This window comes from Artemia franciscana, chromosome 8 (genome assembly GCF_032884065.1).
Source record: "Artemia franciscana chromosome 8, ASM3288406v1, whole genome shotgun sequence".
In the NCBI taxonomy this organism is placed as follows: domain Eukaryota; kingdom Metazoa; phylum Arthropoda; class Branchiopoda; order Anostraca; family Artemiidae; genus Artemia; species Artemia franciscana.
In genome coordinates this window covers 23,642,008-23,668,020 of record NC_088870.1, presented here as the reverse complement: position 1 = coordinate 23,668,020, position 26,013 = coordinate 23,642,008, and the positions used below count along the sequence as shown (strand labels likewise).

Genomic DNA, 26,013 nt, shown 5'->3' with positions numbered 1-26,013 from the left:
ACAATCCGTATTCAGATCTATACCTCATTATTCTAATGATTGCCCTTGAGCTTTTTGATGGTGATTGCTAATCGAACATTCCCTGTGTCCCCGTCGTCATTTATATTTCCCCCTATGCCCCCCGGCGTCCCCGTTGTAGTTGTGTCCCTGTGTCCCGGTCGTCATTTATATTCCTTGTGTCCCGGTGTCCCAGTCTGTAATTTCTCTTTGTGTGTCACGGTCGTCATTTGTGTCCCGGTGTCCCGGTCTATAATTTTGTCAGTCGACAAACAACTTCACGAAGGCATAATCCTCAATCCTTATAATGACGTCAGTCGATTAACATGACGTCAGTTGGCAGTCGTCAAACATGACGTCAGTACATAGACAAACAACTTATTTTTATACATATAAATATATACATATAAATAATATATATATATATATATATATATATATATATATATATATATATATATATATATATATAGGCTATATATATATATATATATATATATATATATATATATATATATATATATATATATATCTATATATATAAAAATAAGTTGTCTGTCTGTCTGTGGATCAGGTGACGTCATGTTTCTGTGTTGACTGACGTCATGAAAATAGTTGTCGTCATTTTTGCTTTGACGGTGACGTCATTAGACCGAGACAGAGGGAATATAAGTGACGACCGGGAACCCTCAAAGAGAAATTACAGACTGGGACACCCGGACACAAATCACGACCGGGACACAGGGAATATAAATGACGACCGGGACACAGGGACACAACTACAACGGGGACGCCGGGGGCACAGGCGGGATATATAAATGACGACCGGGACACAGGGATTGTTCGAATAGAAATTACAGACCGGGACACCGGGACACAATGACGACCGGGACACCGGGACACAGGGAATATAAATGACGACCGGGACACTCAAAGTGAAATTACAAACTGGGACACCGGGACACAAATGACGACCGGGACACAGGGAATATAAATGACGACCGGGACACAGGGACACATCATTAGAATAATGAGGTATAGATCTGAATACGGATTGTTTTTCCCATGGACAATTATATGTTGCATGTTCAAGAGTCAGTAAACCTGACAATCTATTTATATGCACAGACAATGGGACAGCGAAGAATGTTGTATATTCGCATGTTTTACGTAGTTAAAAACATATATTTATATCTATCTCTATTCACAGGTGGGACACAGGGACACAACTACAATGGCGCGTAACTAATATGGCGCGTAACGACTTACGCGCGTGGGGGGGCTTGGGGGGGGCGCTAAGCGCCCCACCAATTAGGTGTTGGGGTTGCGCAAAGCGCCACCCCAACAGCTAGTATATATATATATATATATTTATATATATATATATATATACATATATATACATATATATACATATATATATATATATATATATATATATATATATATATATATATATATATATATATATATATATATATATATATATATATATATATATATATATATATACATATATACATATATATACATATATATATATATATATATATATATATATATATATATATATATATATATATATATATATATATATATGTATATATATATATATCTATATATATATAAATAAGTGTTTGTCTGTCTGTCGACTGACGTCATGTTTGTGTGTCAACTGACGTCATGTTTGTCGACTGACGTCATTATAAGGATTGAGCTGTATGTCGTCATGAAGTTGTTTGTCGTCTGACGTCATGTTTGTCGACTAACGAAACTACAGACCGGGACACCGGGACACAAATGACGTTTTATGTCTGTTATAACGTAATAGAGGCAACAATCTTGACAGGGCCTTTTGAGGGTGAGGCTTTTCTTATTCCACGCATTCTCATGATTCAATGGATCTGCTTTTCAACCTAAAAGATTGCAATTCCCAATTTGATTAGCATATTTAGTTTTCAGTCCAGAACCACTAAAGCTATTATGTAAATATCAAAAATATTTATGTTGTCTGAGCAATAATTTTTAGTTTTTATTTCAAAATAGAAAATTACCTGACAATTTTAGAATTATCTCTCTATATATATAAAAATAAGTTGTCTGTCTATGGATCAGGTGACGTCATGTTTCTGTGCCGACTGGCGTCATGAAGTTAGTTGTCGTCATTTTTGCTATGACGGTGACGTCATTAAAGATATTTAAGACATATGTGTTCACGTAGAAATCTATTAATGTTTAAGTTTAAAATGACTGATGAACTTACAATGACAAAAGCCGATGAAGATGCTCAAAGAGTCTATGCCAAAAAACTTGCTGCTGATAGAGAAAGTCAGAAAAGAAAGCGTGCCGAGGAATCAAAAGAACAGCAAGGAAACAGGCTTGAGGCTAAAGAACGCAAAACCGCGCAGTTAGATGAAGATCCACCTGGACAGCGAGAGTCAAAACATATCAAAACTGAAAATGATAGCGATGATGATTGGGTTTGGGATTTTGACTCGGATAAGGTCATCAATGCCTACCAGATTTTAGTTAAAAAAACAAAGGTTCGGCGATATGTATTTCATAGTGAAGCTGAAAAATAAAGAAGAAAAAGAAAACTGAAAAAAGAAAAAATGTAAAAAACTAAAAAATACTAAAAAGAAAAAACACTCAAAGAGAAATTACAGACCGGGACACAAATGACGACCGGGACAGAGGGAATATAAATAAAGACCGGGACAGTCAAGGAGAAATTACAGACTGGGATACCGGGACACAAATGACGACCGGGACACAGGCAATATAAATGACGACCAGGACACAGGTATTTAAGAATATCGTTCTAAGACAAATTTTTAATTGTAAGAAGACCGTTGAAAGAGAAATTTCTAATTGTAAAATGACTGAAGAACCTACAATGGCAACACCCGAGGAAGCTGCTCAAAACGAATGTATTCACGCCGAAGTAGCTGAGTTGGTAAAGCGTTATGTTTCAGGTTCTAGGTCCGAGAGGCTCCAGGTTTGAACCTTGGCTTTAGCATTAATACAAAAGAAGAAAAAAACTAAAAAAGGTAAAAACTACAAAAAAACTAAAAAGAAAATATATATATATATTTATATATATAATCTTTTCCACAAAAATAATAATTTAGTGCTTCTGCTTAAAAACAGCAATCGAATTGATGCCTCCTGATACGCAACTATCAACAAAGTGGCAATCGTTGTGGTCGGTGATCAGTTCTTACCTCGAGATAATATTCTTTATAGGCGAAACAATCAGTTGACAAGAATTGCTTAAACTCATCGATGCTACGATGCCCTACAATATCCTGACGAATATAAATGACGCCCGGGACACTCAAATAGAAATCACAGACTGGGACACCGGGACACAAATGACGACGGGGACACAGGGAATATAAATGACGACCCGGACACAGGGACACAACTACAACGGGGACGCCGGGGGGCACAGGGGGATATATAAATGACGACGGCAACAAAGGAAATGGTCGATTAGCAATCACCATCAACAAAGCTCAAGGGCAATCAATAGAATCATGAGGTATAGATCTGAATATGGATTGTTTTACCATGGACCATTATGCGTTGCATGTTCAAGAGTCGGTAAACCTGACAATCTATTTATATGCACAGACGATGTGACAGCAAAGAATGTTGTATATTCGCAAGTTTTACGTAGTTAAAAACATATATATATATATATATATATATATATATATATATATATATATATATATATATATATATATATATATATATATATATATACTAGCTGTTGGGGTGGCGCTTCGCGCCACCCCAACACCTAGTTGGTGGGGGCGCTTCGCGCCCCCCCCCCAAGCCCCCCCGCGCGAGTAAGTCGTTAAGCGCCATATTAGTTACGCGCCATTGTAGTTGTGTCCCTATGTCCCACCTGTGAATATAGATAGATATATTATATATATGTTTTTAACTACGTAAAACTTGCGAATATACAACATTCTTTGCTGTCCCATTGTCTGTGCATATAAATAGATTGTCAGGTTTACCGACTCTTGAACATGCAACATATAATGGTCCATGGGAAAACAATCCGTATTCAGATCTATACCTCATGATTCTAATGATTACCCTTGAGCTTTGTTGATGGTGATTGCTAATCGAACATTCCCTGTCCCGGTGTCCCGGTCGTCATTTATATCCCCCTGTGCCCCCCGGCGTCCCCGTTGTAGTTGTGTCCCTGTGTCCCGGTCGTCATTTATATTTTTTACTTATGTCCTGGTCATTATGGCTTATGTATGGTCATTTATATTCCCTGTGTCCCGGTCGTCATTTGTATCCCGGTGTCCCGGTCTGTATATACATTCGTTTTTTAGTTTTGTTTTTCTCCTTTATTTTTTTCCTTTTTTATTTTTTTTCTTTTTTAGTTTATTTAGATTTTTAGATTTTTTAGTTTTTTTATTAGTTTTTAGTTTTTTTTTTCTTTTTAGTTTTTTTGTAGTTTTTACCTTCTTTTTAGTTTTTTTAGTTTTTTTTTTTTTACTTATGTCCTGGTCGTCATTTATACTCCCTGTGTCCCGGTGCTTTGTTGATTGCTAATCGAACATTCCTTTTGTCCCGGTCGCTTTCTCTTTGAGTGTCGTCATACCTGGTTGGTGGGGGCGCTTCGCGCCCCCCCAAGCCCCCCCGCGCGCGTAAGTCGTTACGCGCCATATTAGTTACGCGCCATTGTAGTTTTGTCCCTATGTCCCACCTGTGAATATAGATAGATATATTATATATATGTTTTTAACTACGTAAAACTTGCGAATATACAACATTCTTTGCTGTCCCATTGTCTGTGCATATAAATAGATTGTCAGGTTTACCGACTCTTGAACATGCAACATATAATGGTCCATGGGAAAACAATCCGTATTCAGATCTATACCTCATGATTCTAATGATTGCCCTTGAGCTTTGTTGATGGTGATTGCTAATCGACCATTCCCTGTCCCGGTGTCCCGGTCGTCATTTATATCCCCCTGTGCCCCCCGGCGTCCCCGTTGTAGTTGTGTCCCTGTGTCCCGGTCGTCATTTATATTTTTTACTTATGTCCTGATCATTATGGCTTATGTATGGTCATTTGTATTCCCTGTGTCCCGGTCGTCATTTGTATCCCGGTGTCCCGGTCTGTATATACATTCGTTTTTTAGTTTTGTTTTTCTCCTTTATTTTTTTCCTTTTTTCTTTTTTTTCTTTTTTAGTTTATTTAGATTTTTAGATTTTTTAGTTTTTTATTAGTTTTTAGGTTGTTTTTTTCTTTTTAGTTTTTTTGTAGTTTTTACCTTCTTTTTAGTTTTTTTAGTTTTTTTTTTACTTATGTCCTGATCGTCATTTATACTCCGTGTCCCGGTGCTTTGTTGATTGCTAATCGAACATTCCTTTTGTCCCGGTCGCTTTCTCTTTGAGTGTCGTCATTTATTTTTTTCTTTTTTAGTTCTTACCTTTTTTACTTTTTTTTAGTTTTTTAGATGAAAATTTTTTTTACTTTTTTTCTTTTTTTTCTTTTTAGTTTTTTATTGGTTTTTACCTTTTTTTTAGCTTTTTTAGTTTTTTTCGTTTTTTCTTTTTACTTTTTTTTAGTTTTTATCTTTTTTATTTTTTTTTTATTTTTATTCTTAATTTTATTAGTTTTCTTTTTCTCTTCTATTTTTCAGTTTTTTCCTTTTTTTTAGTTTTTTTTTTAGTTTTTAGTTTTTTTTAGTTTTTTACCTTTTTTTAGTTTTTTAGTTTTTTTAGTTTTTTTAGCCTTTTATTTTTTTTTTATTAGTTTTTAGTTTTTTTGTAGTTTTTGCCTTTTTTTTAGTTTTTTCAGTTTTTTTTTAGTTTTTAGTTTTTTACCTTTTTTAGCCTAAAATTTTATTAGTTTTCTTTTTCTCTTCTATTTTTCAGTTTTTTCCTTTTTTTTAGTTTTTTTTTTTAGTTTTTAGTTTTTTTTAGTTTTTTACCTTTTTTTAGTTTTTTTTTAGTTTTTTTTAGTTTTTTAGCCTTTTTATTTTTTTTATTAGTTTTTAGTTTTTTTGTAGTTTTTGCCTTTTTTTAGTTTTTTCCATGACGTCACCTGATCCATCCACAGATCCACACACAGACAACTTATTTTTATATATATAGATATATATATATACTAGCTGTTGGGGTGGCGCTTCGCGCCACCCCAACACCTAGTTGGTGGGGGCGCTTCGTGCCCCCCCCCCCCCCCAAGCCCCCCCGCGCGCGTAAGTCGTTACGCGCCATAATAGTTACGCGCCATTGTAGTTGTGTCCCTATGTCCCACCTGTGAATATAGATAGATATATATATATATGGTTTTAACTACGTAAAACTTGCGAATATACAACATTCTTTGCTGTCCCATTGTCTTTGCATATAAATAGATTGTCAGGTTTACCGACTCTTGAACATGCAACATATAATGGTCCATGGGAAAACAATCTGTATTCAGATCTATACCTCATGATTCTAATGATTGCCCTTGAGCTTTGTTGATGGTGATTGCTAATCGACCATTCCCTGTCCCGGTGTCCCGGTCGTCATTTACATCCCCCTGTTTCCTCCGGTGTCCCCGTTGTAGTTGTGTCCCTGTGTCCCGGTCGTCATTTATATTCCCTGTGTCCCGGTCGTCATTTGTATCCCGGTGTCCCGGTCTGTATATACATTCGTTTTTTAGTTTTGTTTTTCTCCTTTATTTTTTTCCTTTTTTTTTCTTTTTTAGTTTATTTAGATTTTTAGATTTTTTAGTTTTTTTATTAGTTTTTAGTTTTTTTTTCTTTTTAGTTTTTTTGTAGTTTTTACCTTCTTTTTAGTTTTGTTAATTTTTTTTTTACTTATGTCCTGGTCGTCATTTATACTCCCTATGTCCCGGTGCTTTGTTGATTGCTAATCGAACATTCCTTTTGTCCTGGTCGCTTTCTCTTTGAGTGTCGTCATTTATTAGTTTTTTCCTTTTTTTCTTTTTAGTTTTTTATTGGTTTTTACCTTTATTTTAGCTTATTTTTCAGTTTTTTCCTTTTTTTTAGTTTTTTTTTATTTTTTAGTTTTTTTAGTTTTTTACCTTTTTTTAGTTTTTTTAGTTTTTTTAGTTTTTTAGCTTTTTTACTTTTTTTATTAGTTTTTAGTTTTTTTTTGTAGTTTTTGCCTTTTTTTAGTTTTTTCAGTTTTTTTTTTAGTTTTTTATTGGTTTCTACCTTTATAGTTTTTTTAGTTTTTTAGCTTTTTTATTTTTTTTATTAGTTTTTAGTTTTTTTTGTAGTTTTTGCCTTTTTTTAGTTTTTTCAGTTTTGACGTCACCTGATCCAGTTTTTTCAGGTGACGTCACCTGACCCATCCACACATCCACAGACAGACAACTTATTTTTATATATATAGATATATATATATATATATATATATATATATATATATATATATATATATATATATATATATATATATATACTAGCTGTTGGGGTGGCGCTTCGCGCCACCCCAACACCTAGTTGGTGGGGCACTTCGTGCCCCCCCAAGCCCCCCCCGCGCGCGTAAGTCGTTACGCGCCATATTAGTTACGCGCCATTGTAGTTGTGTCCCTGTGTCCCACCTGTGAATAGAGATAGATATAAATATATGTTTTTAACTACGTAAAACATGCGAATATACAACATTCTTCGCTGTCCCATTGTCTGTGCATATAAATAGATTGTCAGGTTTACTGACTCTTGAACATGCAACATATAATTGTCCATGGGAAAAACAATCCGTATTCAGATCTATACCTCATTATTCTAATGATGTGTCCCTGTGTCCCGGTCGTCATTTATATTCCCTGTGTCCCGGTCGTCATTTGTGTCCCGGTGTCCCAGTTTGTAATTTCTCTTTGAGTGTCCCGGTCGTCATTTATATTCCCTGTGTCCCGGTGTCCCGGTCGTCATTTGTGTCCCGGTCTGTAATTTCTATTCGAACAATCCCTGTGTCCCGGTCGTCATTTATATATCCCGCCTGTGCCCCCGGCGTCCCCGTTGTAGTTGTGTCCCTGTGTCCCGGTCGTCATTTATATTCCCTGTGTCCCGGTCGTGATTTGTGTCCGGGTGTCCCAGTCTGTAATTTCTCTTTGAGGTTCCCGGTCGTCACTTATATTCCCTCTGTCTCGGTCGTCATTTGTGTCCCGGTCTGTAATTTCTCTTTGAGTGTTTTTTCTTTTTAGTTTTTTTTTTAGTTTTTTACCTTTTTTCTTTTTTCAGTTTTCTTTTTCTTCTTTATTTTTCAGCGTCACTATGAAGTACATATTGACGAACCTTTGTTTTTTTAACTTAAATCTGGTAGGCATTGATGACCTTATCCAAGTCAAAATCCTAAACCCAATCATCGCTATCATTTTCAGTTTTGATATGTTTTGACTCTCGCTGTCCAGGTGGATTTTCATCTAACTGCGCGGTTTTGCGTTCTTTAGCCGCAAGCCTGTTTTCTTGCTGTTTTTGTGATTCCTCGGAACGCTTTCTTTTCTTACTTTCTCTATCAGCAGTAAGTTTTTTGGCATAAACTCTTTGAGCAGCTTCCTCGGCTGTTGCCATTGTAGGTTCTTCCGTCATTTTACAATTAAACATTTTTCCGTGAACAAATGTCTTAAATACCGTTAATGATGTCACCGTCAAAGCAAAAATGACGACAACTAATTTCATGACGTCAGTCAACACAGAAACGTGACGTCACCTGATCCACAGACAGACACACAGACAGACAACTTATTTTTATATATATAGATAGATATATATATCCGATGAAGATGCTCAAAGAGTCTATGCCAAAAAACTTGCTGCTGATAGAGAAAGTCAGAAAAGAAAGCGTGCCGAGGAATCAAAAGAACAGCAAGGAAACAGGCTTGAAGCTAAAGAACGCAAAACCGCGCAGTTAGATGAAGATCCACCTGGACAGCGAGAGTCAAATCATATCAAAACTGAAAATGATAGCGATGATGATTGGGTTTGGGATCTTGACTTGGATAAGGTCATCAATGCCTACCAGATTTTAGTTAAAAAAACAAAGGTTCGGCGATATGTATTTCATAGTGAAGCTGAAAAATAAAGAAGAAAAAGAAAACTGAAAAAAGAAAAAATGTAAAAAACTAAAAAATACTAAAAAGAAAAAACACTCAAAGAGAAATTACAGACCGGGACACAAATGACGACCGGGACAGAGGGAATATAAATAACGACCGGGACACTCAAGGAGAAATTACAGACTGGGATACCGGGACACAAATGACGACCGGGACACAGGCAATATAAATGACGACCAGGACACAGGTATTTAAGAATATCGTTCAAAGACAAATTTTTAATTGTAAGAAGACCGTTGAAAGAGAAATTTCTAATTGTAAAATGACTGAAGAACCTACAATGGCAACACCCGAGGAAGCTGCTCAAAACGAATGTATTCACGCCGAAGTAGCTGAGTTGGTAAAGCGTTATGTTTCAGGTTCTAGGTCCGAGAGGCTCCAGGTTTGAACCTTGGCTTTAGCATTAATACAAAAGAAGAAAAAAACCAAAAAAGGTAAAAACTACAAAAAAACTTAAAAGAAAATATATATATATATTTATATATATCATCTTTTCCACAAAAATAATAATTTAGTGCTTCTGCTTAAAAACAGCAATCGAATTGATGCCTCCTGATACGCAACTACAACGGGGACGCCGGGGGGCACAGGGGGATATATAAATGACGACGGCAACAAAGGAAATGGTCGATTAGCAATCACCATCAACAAAGCTCAAGGGCAATCAATAGAATCATGAGGTATAGATCTGAATACGGATTGTTTTCCCATGGACCATTATGCGTTGCATGTTCAAGAGTCGGTAAACCTGACAATCTATTTATATGCACAGACGATGGGACAGCAAAGAATGTTGTATATTCGCAAGTTTTACGTAGTTAAAAACATATATATATATATATATATATATATATATATATATATATATATATCTATATTCACAGGTGGGACATAGGGACACAACTACAATGGCGCGTAACGACTTACTCGCGGGGGGGGGGGCTTGGGGGGACGCGAAGCGCCCCCACCAACTAGGTGTTGGGGTGGCGCTTCGCGCCACCCCAACAGCTAGTATATATATATATATATATATATATATATATATATATATATATATATATATATATATATATATATGTATATATTTATATATTTGATAATAATAATAATAAATTTGAACCTTCTATACACTTAGAGGAGTATGGAGAAAGAAACATACATAATAAAAACATTTATTATCGCAAGCACTAAAAAAATGCACTAACAATGACTCACTAACGATTATTACACCCCAACAGCAAATCTACGACTGACTCAGAAACTCCTGTGTGAATCTGCCTTCTAAAAATCCATCTTATCACATGTCTCAGAAACTCCGCAACATTTGGAGATATAACTGTTACGAGACCAAATAGGAACACGGAGAAAATACTTACAAAATTTTGAAAAAGACAGACCGAATTTGTTGATGTTCTGACATGGTAAAAAAAAAACTTAATGGCACCAGAAAGAAGCATATGGGGAGCAAAAATTTAGTTGTAAAGTTGAACAAGTGTTTTTTTGTCAAATTGACCTTTAACTCTAAACTCAACTTCTCTCTTAACACATTCATTTTTAGAGTATGGATTTTAAAAAGATTTTAGTGCCGTTGATTCTCATGATCAACACTTTTTTGGGCATAACATTTGTCTGTTCCGCCCTTTTCTAGATTGCAGCTGCTGTTACAACCATGGTGTTTAAAGACTGCCTTTAAATATTTGCTGGACATGCCTAAATATCATCCAGAATCTGGTATTTTATTTTCAATGATTTTGCGGATGATACAGTTAATTCTAATTGATTATGTTGCAGTTTGAGTTAATATTGTACTTTTCATCTTTTTAGGTTAGCACAAGTATGATGGATCCTCCAGGGATTAAGAGTCATTTGTTGATGTTGGCTGATAGCGAAAGTGAGAAAACCAAATGGGTCGTTGCCTTACATGAGCTTCATAGAATATTGAAGAAAAACAAGCTGCCTAACAGATCAGTGAGTAAACCTAAAGGATTCATCAAGCAACTAGAGGCACTCCCTTAAGATAAGAATAAAATGCTGAAAAAAAAATAGATATCGCACTTAATTGAAAACAGCAACGTTTAGTTTTGAAAATAAATTCATATCTATTGCAATCCCTCTATAGGATACCTAGCTATAGACCGCTTTAGAGATAAAAACAAGGTCAAAACGCTGAACATGTAAAAAAAAAAAGTTATAAGATGCTCCTTTTAGGTCCCCATGCATTTCTTGGCTGAAGTAATAGTTGCAGCTTAGTAAAGAGCTACACGCAGTTTGTTGTAACCGAAAATTAGAAAACGCGTTTTCAAATTTTAAAATGAAAAAGAATAACCATTTAACTCTGATCCATTTATTGTAGCTATTATAATAGTTGGATGATTATTGGAAAGTGATCCATGTGAAATTAAAATATTTACTTAAAAATAATCCTATTGATAAGGATACATGTTAATTGAACTTGAATAATTATGGATAATGCATACTCGAATATCCATGTATAACAAAAAATAAAAATAAAATTATGAAGAGAGCACGTTCGGTGAATTTTCAAAAAGAGAAAACTCTGGAAAACAGTCATGGATCAAAATAAAGAGTAAAATATTGGGAACGACATTGTAAAAAACCCACAACTGGCGGTTTTCAGCCCTCCATCTTAAAAATTAAAAAAAAAAACATGTTTTAGCTTGGGTAGCACTGATGTCTCTTTTTTTACGTGGCAAGAGTGGAACACTTGGGACAACGTAGGGAGCTGTTTAAGGACCTGTTTGAAAACTAATGCTTACACCTCCGTTCTTTGAAGTACTATAAATATGTCTCAAGAACATAATCATAGAATGCCATAAGCCACCGACAATGAAATCTGGCACTATTTTGAGTGGAGAGGTTTGGAACCACGAACAGTGCACCATTAAAATCTCTCTTGTCGAAAACCATTAATTGGATCCATACATCCTCTCTTTAATACTTCCTCTCCCAGTCATCTTAGCAAGCGAAAAGTAAAAACGAGTTTCAAGAAACTGCCAACTCGGCCCCCTTCGTCTAGCCTGGTAGATTGGGTGCAGTGTTGCTATGAAAGGAAACCAGATATTCTTAAGAGCTCTTCAGAAGATGTGCAAATATACCAGTTCAAAATTTAGCTCCCGAATGCATTTTAGAAAATAATTCATTTCTGTTTATTTTTCCTGTGGAATATATGTGATTTTTTTCGTATTCATAAATACAGTTTTCTTTAATTCCTATTTCTTTCTTTTGTTTTCATCTTATTCTTTTATTCCAACATATTCGCAGTAATTACACATATGCAGGGATCAATTTAGCATTAGATATTTGTTGTGACTCACAAACTGCTCAAAATGATAACAGTAATTTTATCTTAATATTAAAAGGGCTTTCTGACAAGGTGCTATTGCATTCCATAGACTTACATCCATCTAATTTTCTTTCTCTCCCTCCCTCCCCCTCTATTTGTCTTTTCCCCTCTTACACTTCTCTTACTCTCTTTTTTCGGTTCGTTTTTACTTCGTATTTGTGTCTCTTTCTCTTGTTTTCTCTTCCTCTATCATCTTTATAATTAATATTATGTTTAATTTATCAAGAAACCTTCTTAAAATTTTGATCATTGAAGGTATTCAAGGCCAAAGAAGTGTTGGATAATACCTTACCATTTACAAAAACTGCCGTCGCTGGAAGTATTGTTGATCACGATAGACTAGTCCTTGGTTCGGAAGATGGGCTCTTCTGTGTTGATCTTGACAGAGAAGGTAATTCTTGTTCTCTTATTTTTTCGTTCTTAATTCTTGTTTGCATTGTCTGTTCTCATATATCTCCTCTGTTCAGAAACATTGTGTTACCATAGATGTTGCTATAGTGTTGTATTTGACGTATAGTAAAAATTTAATTCCTATAACCTCTATTTGTCGGCAATTACGGATCTTTGGTCCTGGACTTTGATTTTGGTGATGGCAATATGTGAAAACGTCTCCGTAGCAATCTAAACGAGAAGAAGAAAACTTTGAATAAAACTTTCATTCTTCAGAAATCAATGAAGAGATCTCCTATATTGCTCGAAGACTAAAGAAGCATGCTGGACTATAAGGGTTATCACGTGAAAATAGTTATTTGAACGTCGAATACCAAAGTTCAATAAAGCGAGCTTAATTTCTCTCATTTAGCTCAATTTAGGGAAATCTATACAAATAAATAATATCTAAGTTTCATATTTAGTTTTACTGTTTAATGGGGCAAGTCAGAAAATCACCTTTTATCGGTATAGCTTTATTTGGAAGCCTTTTTAATGGTTTAATGTGAGAGTGATATTAAAGCAAATATTAGAACAGTAATATAAACGTGATACCATTAAAGCAAGGCATAAAATGGAAACACATAACAAATTCTAAACTGGAAAGGAGAAATCTGTTCCAAATGATATACCCAACGCCATATTGCGTAGAAAAATGCCGAAGTTTACAACCGTTGCTGACTATTTTATTGCTTTACCCAAATGACGTCCCAAAACGACGAGACAAAAGGGGTAAAACTCGTCCAACCCAAAACCCAGCACTTACACAGACTAAAATCTTTTCACGATTATGGTCCATCAAGACATGACTTGTTTTTGTACTAAATGTATTAACGAAGCTTCTGTTTGAAATCAGTTATTTGTATAGTCTGTACACCTTGATCTTGGGGCTGCCATGGTAACTCAAGAAGTAGATTTGTTGGACTTTTTAATCGCTTTGATTGAACTGGCTAACCCAACGCTTATTTAAAGCATGGGTCAAGATTCTTCTAACTTCTAATCCCCCTGTGAAGCACAGAAAACGTCGACTCGGTCGAAACAGCCAATGGAATATTAATCTCCCCAGAAAATCGAGTGTCATAATTGTGGATCAGGGATCTCAAAATAACTAAACTGTCAAAACACGAAAGATTTGTACCCTGATATAGCCTAAAAATAAACAAAATTGCATACAATTTTCGTAGTCGAGAGGCTGGTAGTATCCTTATTCGCTCGTAGACGTTCCGCATTGAATCCTAGGGCTGTAGGCCAACCAACAAACGAACAGCATTGTTTTGAAGAACTCGTATGGGCCGGACAACGGAAGCAAATTTACCAAGCCAAACGCTACTACAATACAGAATATATGGATGGACAAGGAAAAAACAAAGGAAGCGCATGACATATGCAGGGAAAAATAGGTGGGAAGGAATAACTACAAAATGTAACACAAACACAGAAGATCAGCAAGCCTTGTATATATTTTTAAATAAAATAGAAAATAAGTTTTTTTTTTACTAAAAGTAAGGAGCGACATTAAAGCTTAAAACGAACAGAAATTACTCCGTATACGAAAAGGGCTTTTCCTCCTCAACGCCTCGCTCTTTACGCTAAAGCTTGACTCTTTCTCTTAACTCTACTTTTTAAATAGTAAAAAACTTTAGTGTAAAGAGCGGGGCGTTGAGGAGGAAAAGCCCTTTTCATATACGGAGTAATTTCTGTTCGTTTTAAGTTTTAATGTCGCTCCTTACTTTAAGTTAAAAAAAAAATATAATTAAAATGAAATTTGCAGATTAATTTTTTTTTCGGCTAAATGGCTTTCTCACTATTTTAATCGGAAGATTTTGAGGAAAAAAAGGAGCGAGGGAGTAGGCCTAATTGCCTTCCAATTTTTTGATTGCTTAAAAAGGCAACAAAAACTTTTAATTTCTTACGAACATTTTCATTAGTAAAAAATATACGTAACTTACGAATTAACTTTCGTAACGAACTTCCATATTCGTATTTTTTTATTGCGTATATGAGGGGGTTTACCCTCTCGTCAATACCTCGCTCTTTACACTAAAGCTTAAATATTGTCCCAGTTCCTTAAGAATGACCCCTGAATCACAAAGGCCGTAGAATAAATAGTTGAATTTACTAAAAATACTTTAGCGTAAAGAGCGTGGTATTACGAGGAGGTAAACCTCTTATATGCATAATAATTTCTGTTCGTTTTAAGTTTTAATGATGCTCCTTACTTTCAGTTGAAAAAACTTTTCATATTTTTTCAATGTTTTTTTTTTTAAATAATGCTAGAAAATCCGGGACCCCCTTCATTGAAATTCTCTTCCTCCATGACAATTTCCTCCATGGATCCTCCCACGTAACCTCCCGCCCCAACAACTTCTCCCCCCCCAAACCAGAAAAAGAAATCCCCCCGAAAACGTCTGTAAACTTCCCAATAGACATTACTATATGTATAACTTGCAGCCCCTCCCACGGGGACTGTGGGGGAGTAAGTCCCCAAAGACATAGTTATTAGGTTTTTCGACTATGCTGAATAAAATTGCTATCTCAGAATTTTTGATCTGGTGACCTTGGGGGAAAATGAGCGTGGGGGGGCCTAGGTACCATCCAATTTTTTTGGTCACTTAAAAACGGCACTAGAACTTTTAATTTCCGTTAGAATGAGCCCTTTCGCGACATTCTAGGACCACTGAGTCGATACAATCACCCCTGGAAAAAAAAAAATAAAAAAATAAACACGCATCCGTGATCTGTCTTCTGGCAAAAAATATGAAATTCCACATTTTTGTAGATAGGAGCTTGAAACTTCGACCATAGGGTTCTCTGATACGCTGAATCTGATGGTGTGATTTTCTTTAAAATTGTATGACTTTTAGGGGGTGTTTCCCCCTATTTTCTAAAATGAGGCAACTTTTCTCAGGCTTGTAATTTTTGATGGGTAAGACTAATCTTGATGAAACTTATATATTTAAAATCAGCAATAAAATGCGATTCTTTTGATGTATCTATTGGTATCAAAATTCCGTTTTTTTAGATTTTCGGTTACTATTGAGCCGGGTCGCTCCTTACCACGAACTGTTTGATATCGCTTAAATTGAAAGCGTGTTTTAAGCAAATATTTTCTATACCTCTGAAAGGAATATATTAAAAACGAAGAAAATAGTGGCTAAATTAATGTTTTTCTAAAACGGTAAGACTAAATAAATTTTGTATCGAAAAATCGATACCGCAGTATCGAATCAGATATATCGATACCGCAAAAAAAATTCCTTTGAATTTTTATTTCCATTTTTAATCTTATAATGAAGGAAAAGTGTATAAAGAATAAATCGATGTTTGCTTTTAAGTTTTTTGTTTTCCGTTGTTCATTTTGTTTCTCTCCGTTTTAGATTTCATTTACTCATTAATACTAATCTGCTGTATTTAGGTTTGACATCTTATTTTTAAATTTTAGCTCGCTTTAAGTTTATATTCGCTCTGTGCTTTGAATGGAAAAAATAGCTTAGTCTTTTAAATTTGGTATTTTGAAGTGTTCTGTTAAGCACTTGTTGTCTTTTTGCTGATATTCCCCCAAAAAACGTGAATTAATCTTAGCGCTGAAAATATTAGTATGAACAGCAAACGTTTTGAAATTGTCTAACTCTTTTTGGAAAGTCATTATTTTCATCAATTTTCCATCGTATCATCATTTTTCCAAATGACTCTTGATTTGTACTTGAATTAGTTTTATTCCATACTTGATGGATATTTGACAAAAATCATTGTAAATTTTCAGAGATCGCTCGGATTGGTGATGGCAAGAGGATATATCAAATGGATTACATAGCTGAGGAGCAGCTTCTAGTTGTGATAATGGGCAAGCAACACCAAGTCAAATTAGTTCCTATTCGAGCTTTAAACGGTGACGATGTAGAATGGGTGAAAGTTGTGGAAGCCAAAGGAGCGCATTTATTCTCTGCTGGTGTTTTAAAATCCGATCCTCATCATCAATCCCAATACTGCCTATGCGTAGCGCTCAAGAGACAGGTAAGATCTAATTACAATGACCCACTCTGGTAGACACTTTTCAGAGACACTGTTGAAGGACAGTTTGGGTTTTAAGTTTACTATTTAGGGTCCAAATGTTATTCTTTGTCGACAAAACAACTAGAGACTAATCAGCATGTGTTTTGGTGAAAGAGTGACTTAGCTGACTTCAAAGAACTTTCGTGGCTAAACCTTTGGAGAAGGTTGTATTAGTGTTGTTGCTTTATTAACAGGTGAAATTGGTGACAACGGTCAGTTTAAATTGGTCAATGAACATCTGGACCTAGTCAACATGAATGGCAATAGCTCATCTATGTGACATTTGTTTCGACCAAGCTTATCGAAGAACCAAAGGAGAAGGCTCATTCGACTGAAAGGTCTATTGGAATTTTTGAGAGCCAGGAGTGACTGAAGTCCCCCGTACTATGTTTGACCCCGAGGCTCTCATGTATCCACCATTGCATAGGAGGACAGTTATCAAATAATTATTTTGTTCAGACTAGTTTGAACTCGAACATGCCTTAGGAAAAACAACGCAATGACCCCATTAGCAAAGACAATTGATTAAAACCTAGGCACCATCACCCCTAAAACGGGTTAGAAAGCAAAACAAAAGACTTTCCAAATCGGGTAGCAAATTATTGTCCTTGGGCAGAGGAAATCCAATACGCGGAAAAAGAATATACTACCAAAATACGCCCAAAAAAAGGTCAAAAACTTTTCTGAACCATTGTTTTACAGCGTTCAGGCATAGTTGCTTGGGCTAAGGGGACCTAGTTTTTTTTTTTTTTTTTTTTTTTTTTTTTTTTTTTTTTTTTTTTTTTTTTTTTTTTTTTGAACCATGAATTTGGCCTTTCGGGGCTGGTTAAAATGATTTTTTAAAATCAATTTATCATCTTCTGTATTTTCTCTGTATGTTGTGTATTTATCCATCTCTATTTTCTATTCTTATTCTATTTAGTCTTGTTCTTCCATTATCCTTCTTAAGTCCTATCCTGCTTAACTCTATTCAGAAAATATCGATGATTTAAATTACTTTGGTTTTGTTGATGGACTTGTGAATGAATTATTGTTTTTACCATATATTCACTTTTTTATTATAGTTTTTTTTTTCTTTTACAATGTACTGCTAGCTAGATTTGTACCTGATGACTTTGCTCACACTTTTATAACTGCCGTCCTATATCATAGTAAAAAGCAAAGTAAAACCTAAGTGTCTTTCGCCGCACCTCCAACCTTCAAAACGCAAGAGTTCAATAGCTCTTCATTTTGTTTGTTTCATTCAAAGTTTTTTTTTAATTACAGTATTACGAACGAATAAACGTTCAAATGAGGATATATCCACTTAATAGACAGTGAAAACCGATACAAAAGTCTGGATTTATCCCCATTTTGTTGTGAATGGGGTGAATTGTAGTGAATGAACATATTCTATATTCTATTCGGTTTGAACGTGGAAAAATACATAATTTAGGTATTACGTCGAAAGTAAATTATAATAGTGAGTCAAAAACTGATCAAATTTCCAGTGATTGTTCTTGTCGTTTTGATCATGTGCTGTAGTTTCTATATGATTTGGTTTCAATCATAGTAATACCTGTACTCTTTAACTTTGACATCTTATTGAACCTGTTTTTGGCACGTTTCCAGTTTGTAAGTTTACTTATTCTTTTTATCATGGATAAACTTCATCTTTTTTAAGTTTGACTAATGAAATTATTAAGCTTTTAGAAAATATTATGTTCTAGAAAAGATAATTGAATGAAGCTTCTTTTAAACAGTCCAGTTTTGTGCAAATCCCTCCGTGTTTAAGTGATGGACGTCTGTTTGGGTTTTACTGTTCTTCACCAATAAGGTTTTTTCTAAAATAGCAAACTTATACTAATCAGGGCCGTAATTTTCTATGGGGTGAGGGGCAACTGCCCCTTCCAGACCTCATTTTGCCCCAATCTCCATCAGACCTGGGTTTGCCCCCCCCCCCCAAACTGAAATTTAGTTCCTTCAAAATCTTGTCAAAATAAGATAAGCCTGCTATTCAGTTATTATGAAACGGATCAATTTCCTTTGTGTATATTTACCTTTATAGTGCTATAGAGTACTTTTATAGTACTATATGAAAACTATACACTTGGAAAACTATAGGTTCTATCACTATCTTAGCTCTATCACTATCTACCTTGGTTCTACTGCCCTAGGAATGACGCATGGACGGATAATAGATAGACATAGCTATTAACAAATGAAACAGCATCATTTTTTATACAATCCTAATAAGGGAGGGGGACTAATGCCATCTTTGCTTCTCACTCAATTGGACTATCTGTCTTGGCCTTTTCTACAATTAGCCATGACTTGATGCTCACAACTATTCCATTTTAATTCAAAACTTAATTTGTAAAATTGGCTCCAACTTTGGTCCCTTTTCCTTCCTCCCTTCTCAAGAATTTTGACTAAATTATGCCACTGATTCTAAACTGAGGAATGTCCGTCTGCTACAGCGATATCTTACCGAAAATAAAACGCATAAACAAAAAATTTTATATTATAAGTTGATAATAAATTGTTGAATAATGTGAACGCAATTTCTCTTTTGCCATGCTTTAAAGTTTTGTATTTTACCATCCGTACTTTAATATTAGCTGATTTTTGATAGATTTTGAGATTTGAGATTTTGTTTTTGATAGATTGTTTGCTCGCAACATTTGACTCATTCGATAAAAAGAAGCATTTTCTTCCTTACAAGAAAGATCTACGTATCTTTCATCGATCATCGATTACATCAATATTCTGTTTTATAAACTGGGATATATATCAGAATAATCGTGTTTAGATTGAAATATATTTGACGTTTATATTATGTCAGTATCAACTTTCTCTTTTAGATAATTATTTACGAAATAATACGGACAAAGGCCCGATATAGGAAACTGCGTGAGCTGTTTTTACCTGTTCCTGCTCAATGTATGACAATTATGTCTCAAGGACGGCTTTGTGTCGGTTTTCCTTCTGGCTTCACTGTTTTTAGTCTTTTGGGGGACGCTGCTCCACAATGTAAGTATTAACATAACGTAAGCACTAGTACCAATTAAACTATTTTATCAAATATTTGAAATTAATACTTTTTACGGTAAAGATTAATTCGCAGAAGGTGAATAAGCTGCTGTGTCTGAAATGTTTGGTAATAGTAAAAGACATATCTCGGGAAATTGTAACCTTTAAGTTGTAGTCTAGTCTGTCCATCACCCGTGCTTGCTTTATTATGTTTTTTTGTTAATTTCTTATTTTATTCTTTTTTTCCTTTCCCTCTTCGTCCTTGAAAACATCAAATGGGTGAAGTGCCATTAGAGTTTTGTTAGAAACTATGCATACTTTAAATTGTGTTTTATTTGTCAGACAATACAGTGTAGCTGTGTTGGCCTGCGCCAGCCTCGTGCTGCAGTGATTTTTTAGTAGTAGTAGTAGTAGACAAAATTGATGAAATTATGTTGCATATTATTCTAACTGATTGTTTGAAATAATGATAAAAAAAAGTTGAAGCAGTATATAGTTTCATTAATATCATGTTGATGTTTTTTTTGTGTGTATTTTGTTTTGAGCAAAGTGCGAGACTTCAGCCTTCGGGAGCTTAAATGAAACTCTGTCTGTCCCATGGTGTTTTTTGTTCATTTCAAGCTTTATTTATCCTTTCATAGTAATTTCTGGTAGCTTTAGGTTTCCCAGTAATGTGTTAAATTGCATGGTGACACAGAACACCATCGTGGGAGGAGCCTCTATAGGAAGACAACTGCGATAGCGCGTAAGATGATCTATTGACAATGGCCTCTGCAAAGGGTTGCCTGGACTCTTTCGGGGTACCTGCAAGACTGGGGATCTGGCGTTCCACTCTATTCCCACTTGAGGAGTGATGCCCCTCGAGTAAATTATAGCCTAGTAAACGACACAGCATTCGCGCAGAATTTTGATTAATAAATATTTCTTCTGGGATTTTGTCTGTTTTGGTGGGCTCTTCGGGCTGAAAGACCTCTTCCTGGCTAATTTATCTACTATAGGCTACCTCACAGTAGCAGCACAATATTTGTAGGCATGAATACGTAATGAGTCGGAGGTAATAACCTTGAGACTTCTGTGCAGGATTTAGACTTCTGTTGATAGAAGAGCATCGCTAAGTGCTGACAACCATGTGTTGACCAAGACGGGCCAAGGATTGCACAAAGCCTCTATTGTACTGTTATACTGGAGGTCCCGGAAACTTCTTGCTGTCAGGTTCTTAGTCGGCTTAAGTGCTTCGATATAGATCTGGGAATATGTGTTGGTCCCCATCCTGCACTGGTATCTGGGACTATTGCTTTTCATGCGGCCTAAATAATTTCAGCTAAAATCTTGGAAGGGTAACTACCTCCTAGGAAGTTATGGTGTTGGTAGACTCCAGGATGAGAATTTAAGAGAAACTTTCCTGGAACAGTTGAATACTAAACGGTAGAATTCAAATTTAAAAATGTGGAAAATGGATGGAATAACCTTAGGAAAACATTTTGAGAAGTTTCTGATGATGTTTTGGGGAAAAAAACTAGGACCGCAATTAGGAATATTAGTGAAAAAACTTTATGTTTAATCGAGAGAAGAAGGGGCTTTTACAAGAGCTATCTGATGGATAGATCATTTGAAAACATAAGGAACGTAAAGAAAGTGGAGAAAGCTTTAAAATATGGATTACGGAGATGGGAAATGGAGACCATAGATGAAATTGCCGAGGATCTGGAAGATGCAGCTAGACGCCATAATAGTAAAATATTGTACTGGCATGTTATTAAATAGAGAGGGAGTACTCAATCTGGAGTTGTTCCAGTTAAAGACAGGAACGGGGCCACAATTAGTGATAAGGAAAGGGTTAAAGAGAGACAGGCAGAACATTTTGAGAATTATCCAAATTGAGATAGAGTTGCAGGAAAAGATATAGAGGAGTCTGAAAAAATTTGTGACACCTTAGATGTGAAGCAAGATTTGTTTTGTGAAGAAGAATTAGCGACAGTATTAAAAGGATTAAAAAATAATAAGGCTCCAGGTGCTGATAGTATGGCAAATGAGTTTCCTAAATGGTGGCTCTGAGGTTAGGATTAAGTTACTGAAGATCATGAATATGATTTTTGAAAAAGGGGAAGTACCTAGCGATTTTAGAAAAACCTTAAATAAACCACTGTATAAGAAACGTGAGAAGAGTGAGTATGGCAATTATCGAGGCATTAGTCTAGTCTCTATAGGTATCAAATTACTTAGTAATATGATATTGTTTAGACTGAGAGATGCTGTAGACAAAGTTTTAAGAAAAGAACAGTGCGGTTTTTGAAAAGGTAGAGGATGTGTCCACCGAGTTATCAAGCACCACAGTTTCATTTATGAGCAGGCGTTTGATTCTGTTGATAGAAGAGCTTTAGCAAAGGTTTTGTCTTTGTATGGTATACCAGACAAATACATAAAATTGATTAGTGTTATGTATGAAAATAACACTGCTGTGGTAAAGGTAGGAAATGAGGTCATCAGCTGGTTTCATATTAAATCCTGAGTTAAGCAGAGTTGTGTTTTATCGCCCTTTATATGAATCATTTTGATGAATTTTGTCTTAAAAAACACAGGAAAGGCAATGGGAGACCACGAAATCAGATGGAGAGGAAAAATTCTCCTGGACTTAGATTATGCTGAAGATTTAAGCATCCTAGATGAAAGTGTGAGCATAATGAACGAACTTTTAAAGGTTTTGCAAGTTCAGGAATGCTAGAATAGATTTGAAAATTGATGTGAAGAAGACTAAGTCGCTAATGCTAGGAATAAGTGAAGATGAGAAGGTGACATTGGGTAACGAAATGGTTGATCAGGTGGACAGCTTCACTTACCTTGGTAGTATTATTAGTAAAGACGGTGGGAGCAGTGAAGATGTTAAAAGTAGAATTGCCAAACCCCAGGGTATTTTCTTTTCACAGTTAAAAGAAGTTTGGAAGAATTGGAAGATGAGTGTGAAAATTTAGATTAGAATATTGGAAGATGCAACGAAGACTTTTCTGAAGAAAGGCTCCGAAGCATGGGTGCTCCGAAAAGCAGATGAAAATTTGCTATATATTTTTCAGAGAAATTTGCTTATGGATTGTTCTGGGTACCCGAATGACTGACCATAGTTCAAATAGTAGGCTGTATGAAAAGTATGGTTCAATCCCGCTTTCTAAGGCTATAATGAGAAAAATGCTGAAACTGCTAGGGCACGTTCTGCAGATGAAGGATTGCCAAAGATTGTCCTTTTCGGTGAATTATCTAGGGCTAAACAGAAAGCAGTTCGTCCGTGGTTGGGATGGTAGGATGTCATAAAGAAGGATTTGAAAGAAATGGGAACTTCCCGGGAGAGTGCAAAGAGGGAGGCTTTGGATAGATTAGAATAGATGAATGTACGTAGCTATGTTAGCCTCAGGCGGCTTGGTGCTGTGGTGAGTTGTATTAGTATTAGTAGTAGTTTAGGTTTGACTTGATCATTCATTTTCATATCAGTTTTTGTTAAGTTGGAATTATGCTAAGATAATATTTTTTTTTAAACTACCATAAGCATTTAACAGAGTGATTTCTATAGCAAATATTGATTGGCTTATGCAGTCTTTGCAACAAAAGTTACAATAGGAGGCTCCGTAGCCCCGTTTTGAATGCCTCTTCAAAACTTGTTGTCGTAGTCTTTAAAAATGTTGCTTATTTAGACTTTAACGGAAAACATGAAGTATTTAGCTGTTTTTGAAGAAAATAAATATGTTGTCTTCTTTGGTATGTGCAGTAAGCGTTTCTGATTTCTGACTTTTGATTCATTGTTCTTCTTAAATTTTTAGCTTTGGTTCACCCCGAGTCTCCTTCCTTGAGTTACCTGACATCTGCCCCGGTGGATACTGTTTCTGCTGTCGAGCTGCCGAAGAATGAATATCTCTTAGTGTTTAGTAATTTGGGTGTATTTGTGGATAATCAAGGCCGAAGGTCCCGGGATAGAGAGGTCATGTTTCCAGCAATGCCACAAGCTGTCTGTAAGCAGTCTTTCCTAATTACCGTCCCGTTATTTCTTTTAAATTTTATTCAGTTGGATTACATTTTTTTTGTGTCAATATTTATTAACATTTTTAGTTAAGACACTTTTTTACTTTTAAATGATTCATTTCTCTGTGTTGGTACTAGATAGATTACTAAAACAAACACGACTTAAGAGATGAGCTTATAAAGCCAAAAATGGCCAATTGCGAGGATCAAAAACTGATTTGATCAACTCAATTTTTAGATGTGATTAGATTTTGGTATTAAAGTTTAGGTCTGGGATTTTAAATTGCTCGTAGACTTTCTAATTCATGGTATAAATCCGTAATAGTAAGGACTTTTATTTTGATCTACTCTTGGATATACTAGAAAATATAACTATTTTGATGTAAAAACTAAATAAGAGCAACAGAAGAAGACAACCTTTGTGTGATTATACAAACCAATTAAAGCCTACTATTTGAACAAACGTCGGCAATATTTTTTTGGAATGTTTTTTAGAAGCTCTACGCCAGCAACAATTTCGATTGTGGAAAAGTTTAAAAAAAACAGCTTCAAAAGTGGATTCAAGGTTTCCCCAATGATTCTTATACCAGAGGCTTGCAAAATAAGAGTGACAATAGGTAAAGTGTATAAATACTATTGCGGACTAAGTTGATAAGTAGTCACTGCTCTGAATCGACTAAATAAATCTTTTCTGAGCTACACCGTTTTGTCTCCTTAGTTAGTGAATGACTCTCGTTCATAAAGTGTTTCTTTTTTATATTACATTCTTGTTTGTTTTAGTGGGTTTTTCAAGCTTGTCATTTATTTTTTTTATGCGTTTCCCCTGGTGATAAAAATTTAAGGATATGAATCCAAGATATTTATTTATTTATTTTATTTCATTTCCCTCAAAAAATGAGGAGTGGGCTACAATATAAATATAAAGAAAAGACAAATGATAACGTTTACAATAAAAAAAATATCAAATATTGATCAAACACTTAAGAAGAAAAAAAGATGCAAAAACACTTGCTAAATAATTTAGCCTGTAAATCATCAAGAGCCGGAACTGATACTAAAAAACGGAAATAAATTGTGGCCTAAAAGGATAATTTTCGCCTTGTCTTCAAAATGTTTTATATTTTTTCTTTATACAGACGACGAGATCCTTCACTTTAAGCTTTAAAACAATCTCAGTGTTACTAAAAGAAAGGGGAAAACCAAGTAAAAATTTACAAAATTTAAAATAAGAAACTTTAATGGGCGAAAGACCAGAAGGTCGGAAATTACGGAAGAGGAGGGATGGGAACAATACTTGAGGAAGAGCAACAGCGCTATACATACGACCAAGGACGTCCCGACGGTAAAGATCTCGAAAACGAATTAAAAGACCAAATGCCTTGCGTAGTTTCGTCTGAACATGCTGAACCAGGACTGATTTAAAATCTCTTTTCGAAGCAGTATAAGGTAATCCCAAATAAGTGACTATTGGCGACGACTGGAAAATAACACCATTGCCGCAATCGAGAGTCGCCCTGACATTATCCTCTAAACAATTTAATACAAAAAATTGACATTTTTCAAAACTGATAGAAAAGCCCAAATCTTCTAAACAATTAATTAAAATATTAAAATTGGAAACAAGACTAGACTTGGACTGGCTTAGAAGGATAATGTCATCAGCATATGCAATGTAAGACAGATTTCGAGATAATGACACAGAAGAGCAAGAAAGAGAATTAAGGGCAGTAGCTAAACATGAATTGAATATATAAGGAGAAATAATTCCTCCTTGTCTATTTCCTCTACCCACTTGAATTAATTTGGTCTGAGATGAAGACAAACTCGGACAAATAAGGATCTTTAATCCAACTTAAACACTTTCCCAATCATAGAACCGCTAGTAATTGGCCTCCAGGAACTAAAAGATGACAAGACTTTCTTCCCGCTCTTAGGAATAGGCGTAACTATGCCAATATAGAATGACGATGGTACTAAACCAGTAGTAAGTAAAAGGTTGAAAAGTTTCAGTTGAGTAATAAGAAAAGAAGAAGAAGCA

At 35.2% G+C, this 26,013-nt stretch overlaps 1 protein-coding gene across 1 annotated transcript in view; it reads left to right on the top strand.

Moving 5' to 3' along the window:
* The window catches only part of LOC136030161 (serine/threonine-protein kinase Genghis Khan-like), a gene marked incomplete in the record, with an annotated part of 195,824 nt that overhangs the window by 132,255 nt on the left and 37,556 nt on the right, over nucleotides 1-26,013 (top strand). Inside the window, 5 exon segments of the mRNA XM_065708888.1 lie at nucleotides 10,937-11,080; nucleotides 12,732-12,867; nucleotides 16,669-16,919; nucleotides 19,802-19,970; nucleotides 23,777-23,965. Coding sequence (XP_065564960.1) covers nucleotides 10,937-11,080; nucleotides 12,732-12,867; nucleotides 16,669-16,919; nucleotides 19,802-19,970; nucleotides 23,777-23,965 — 889 coding nt within the window.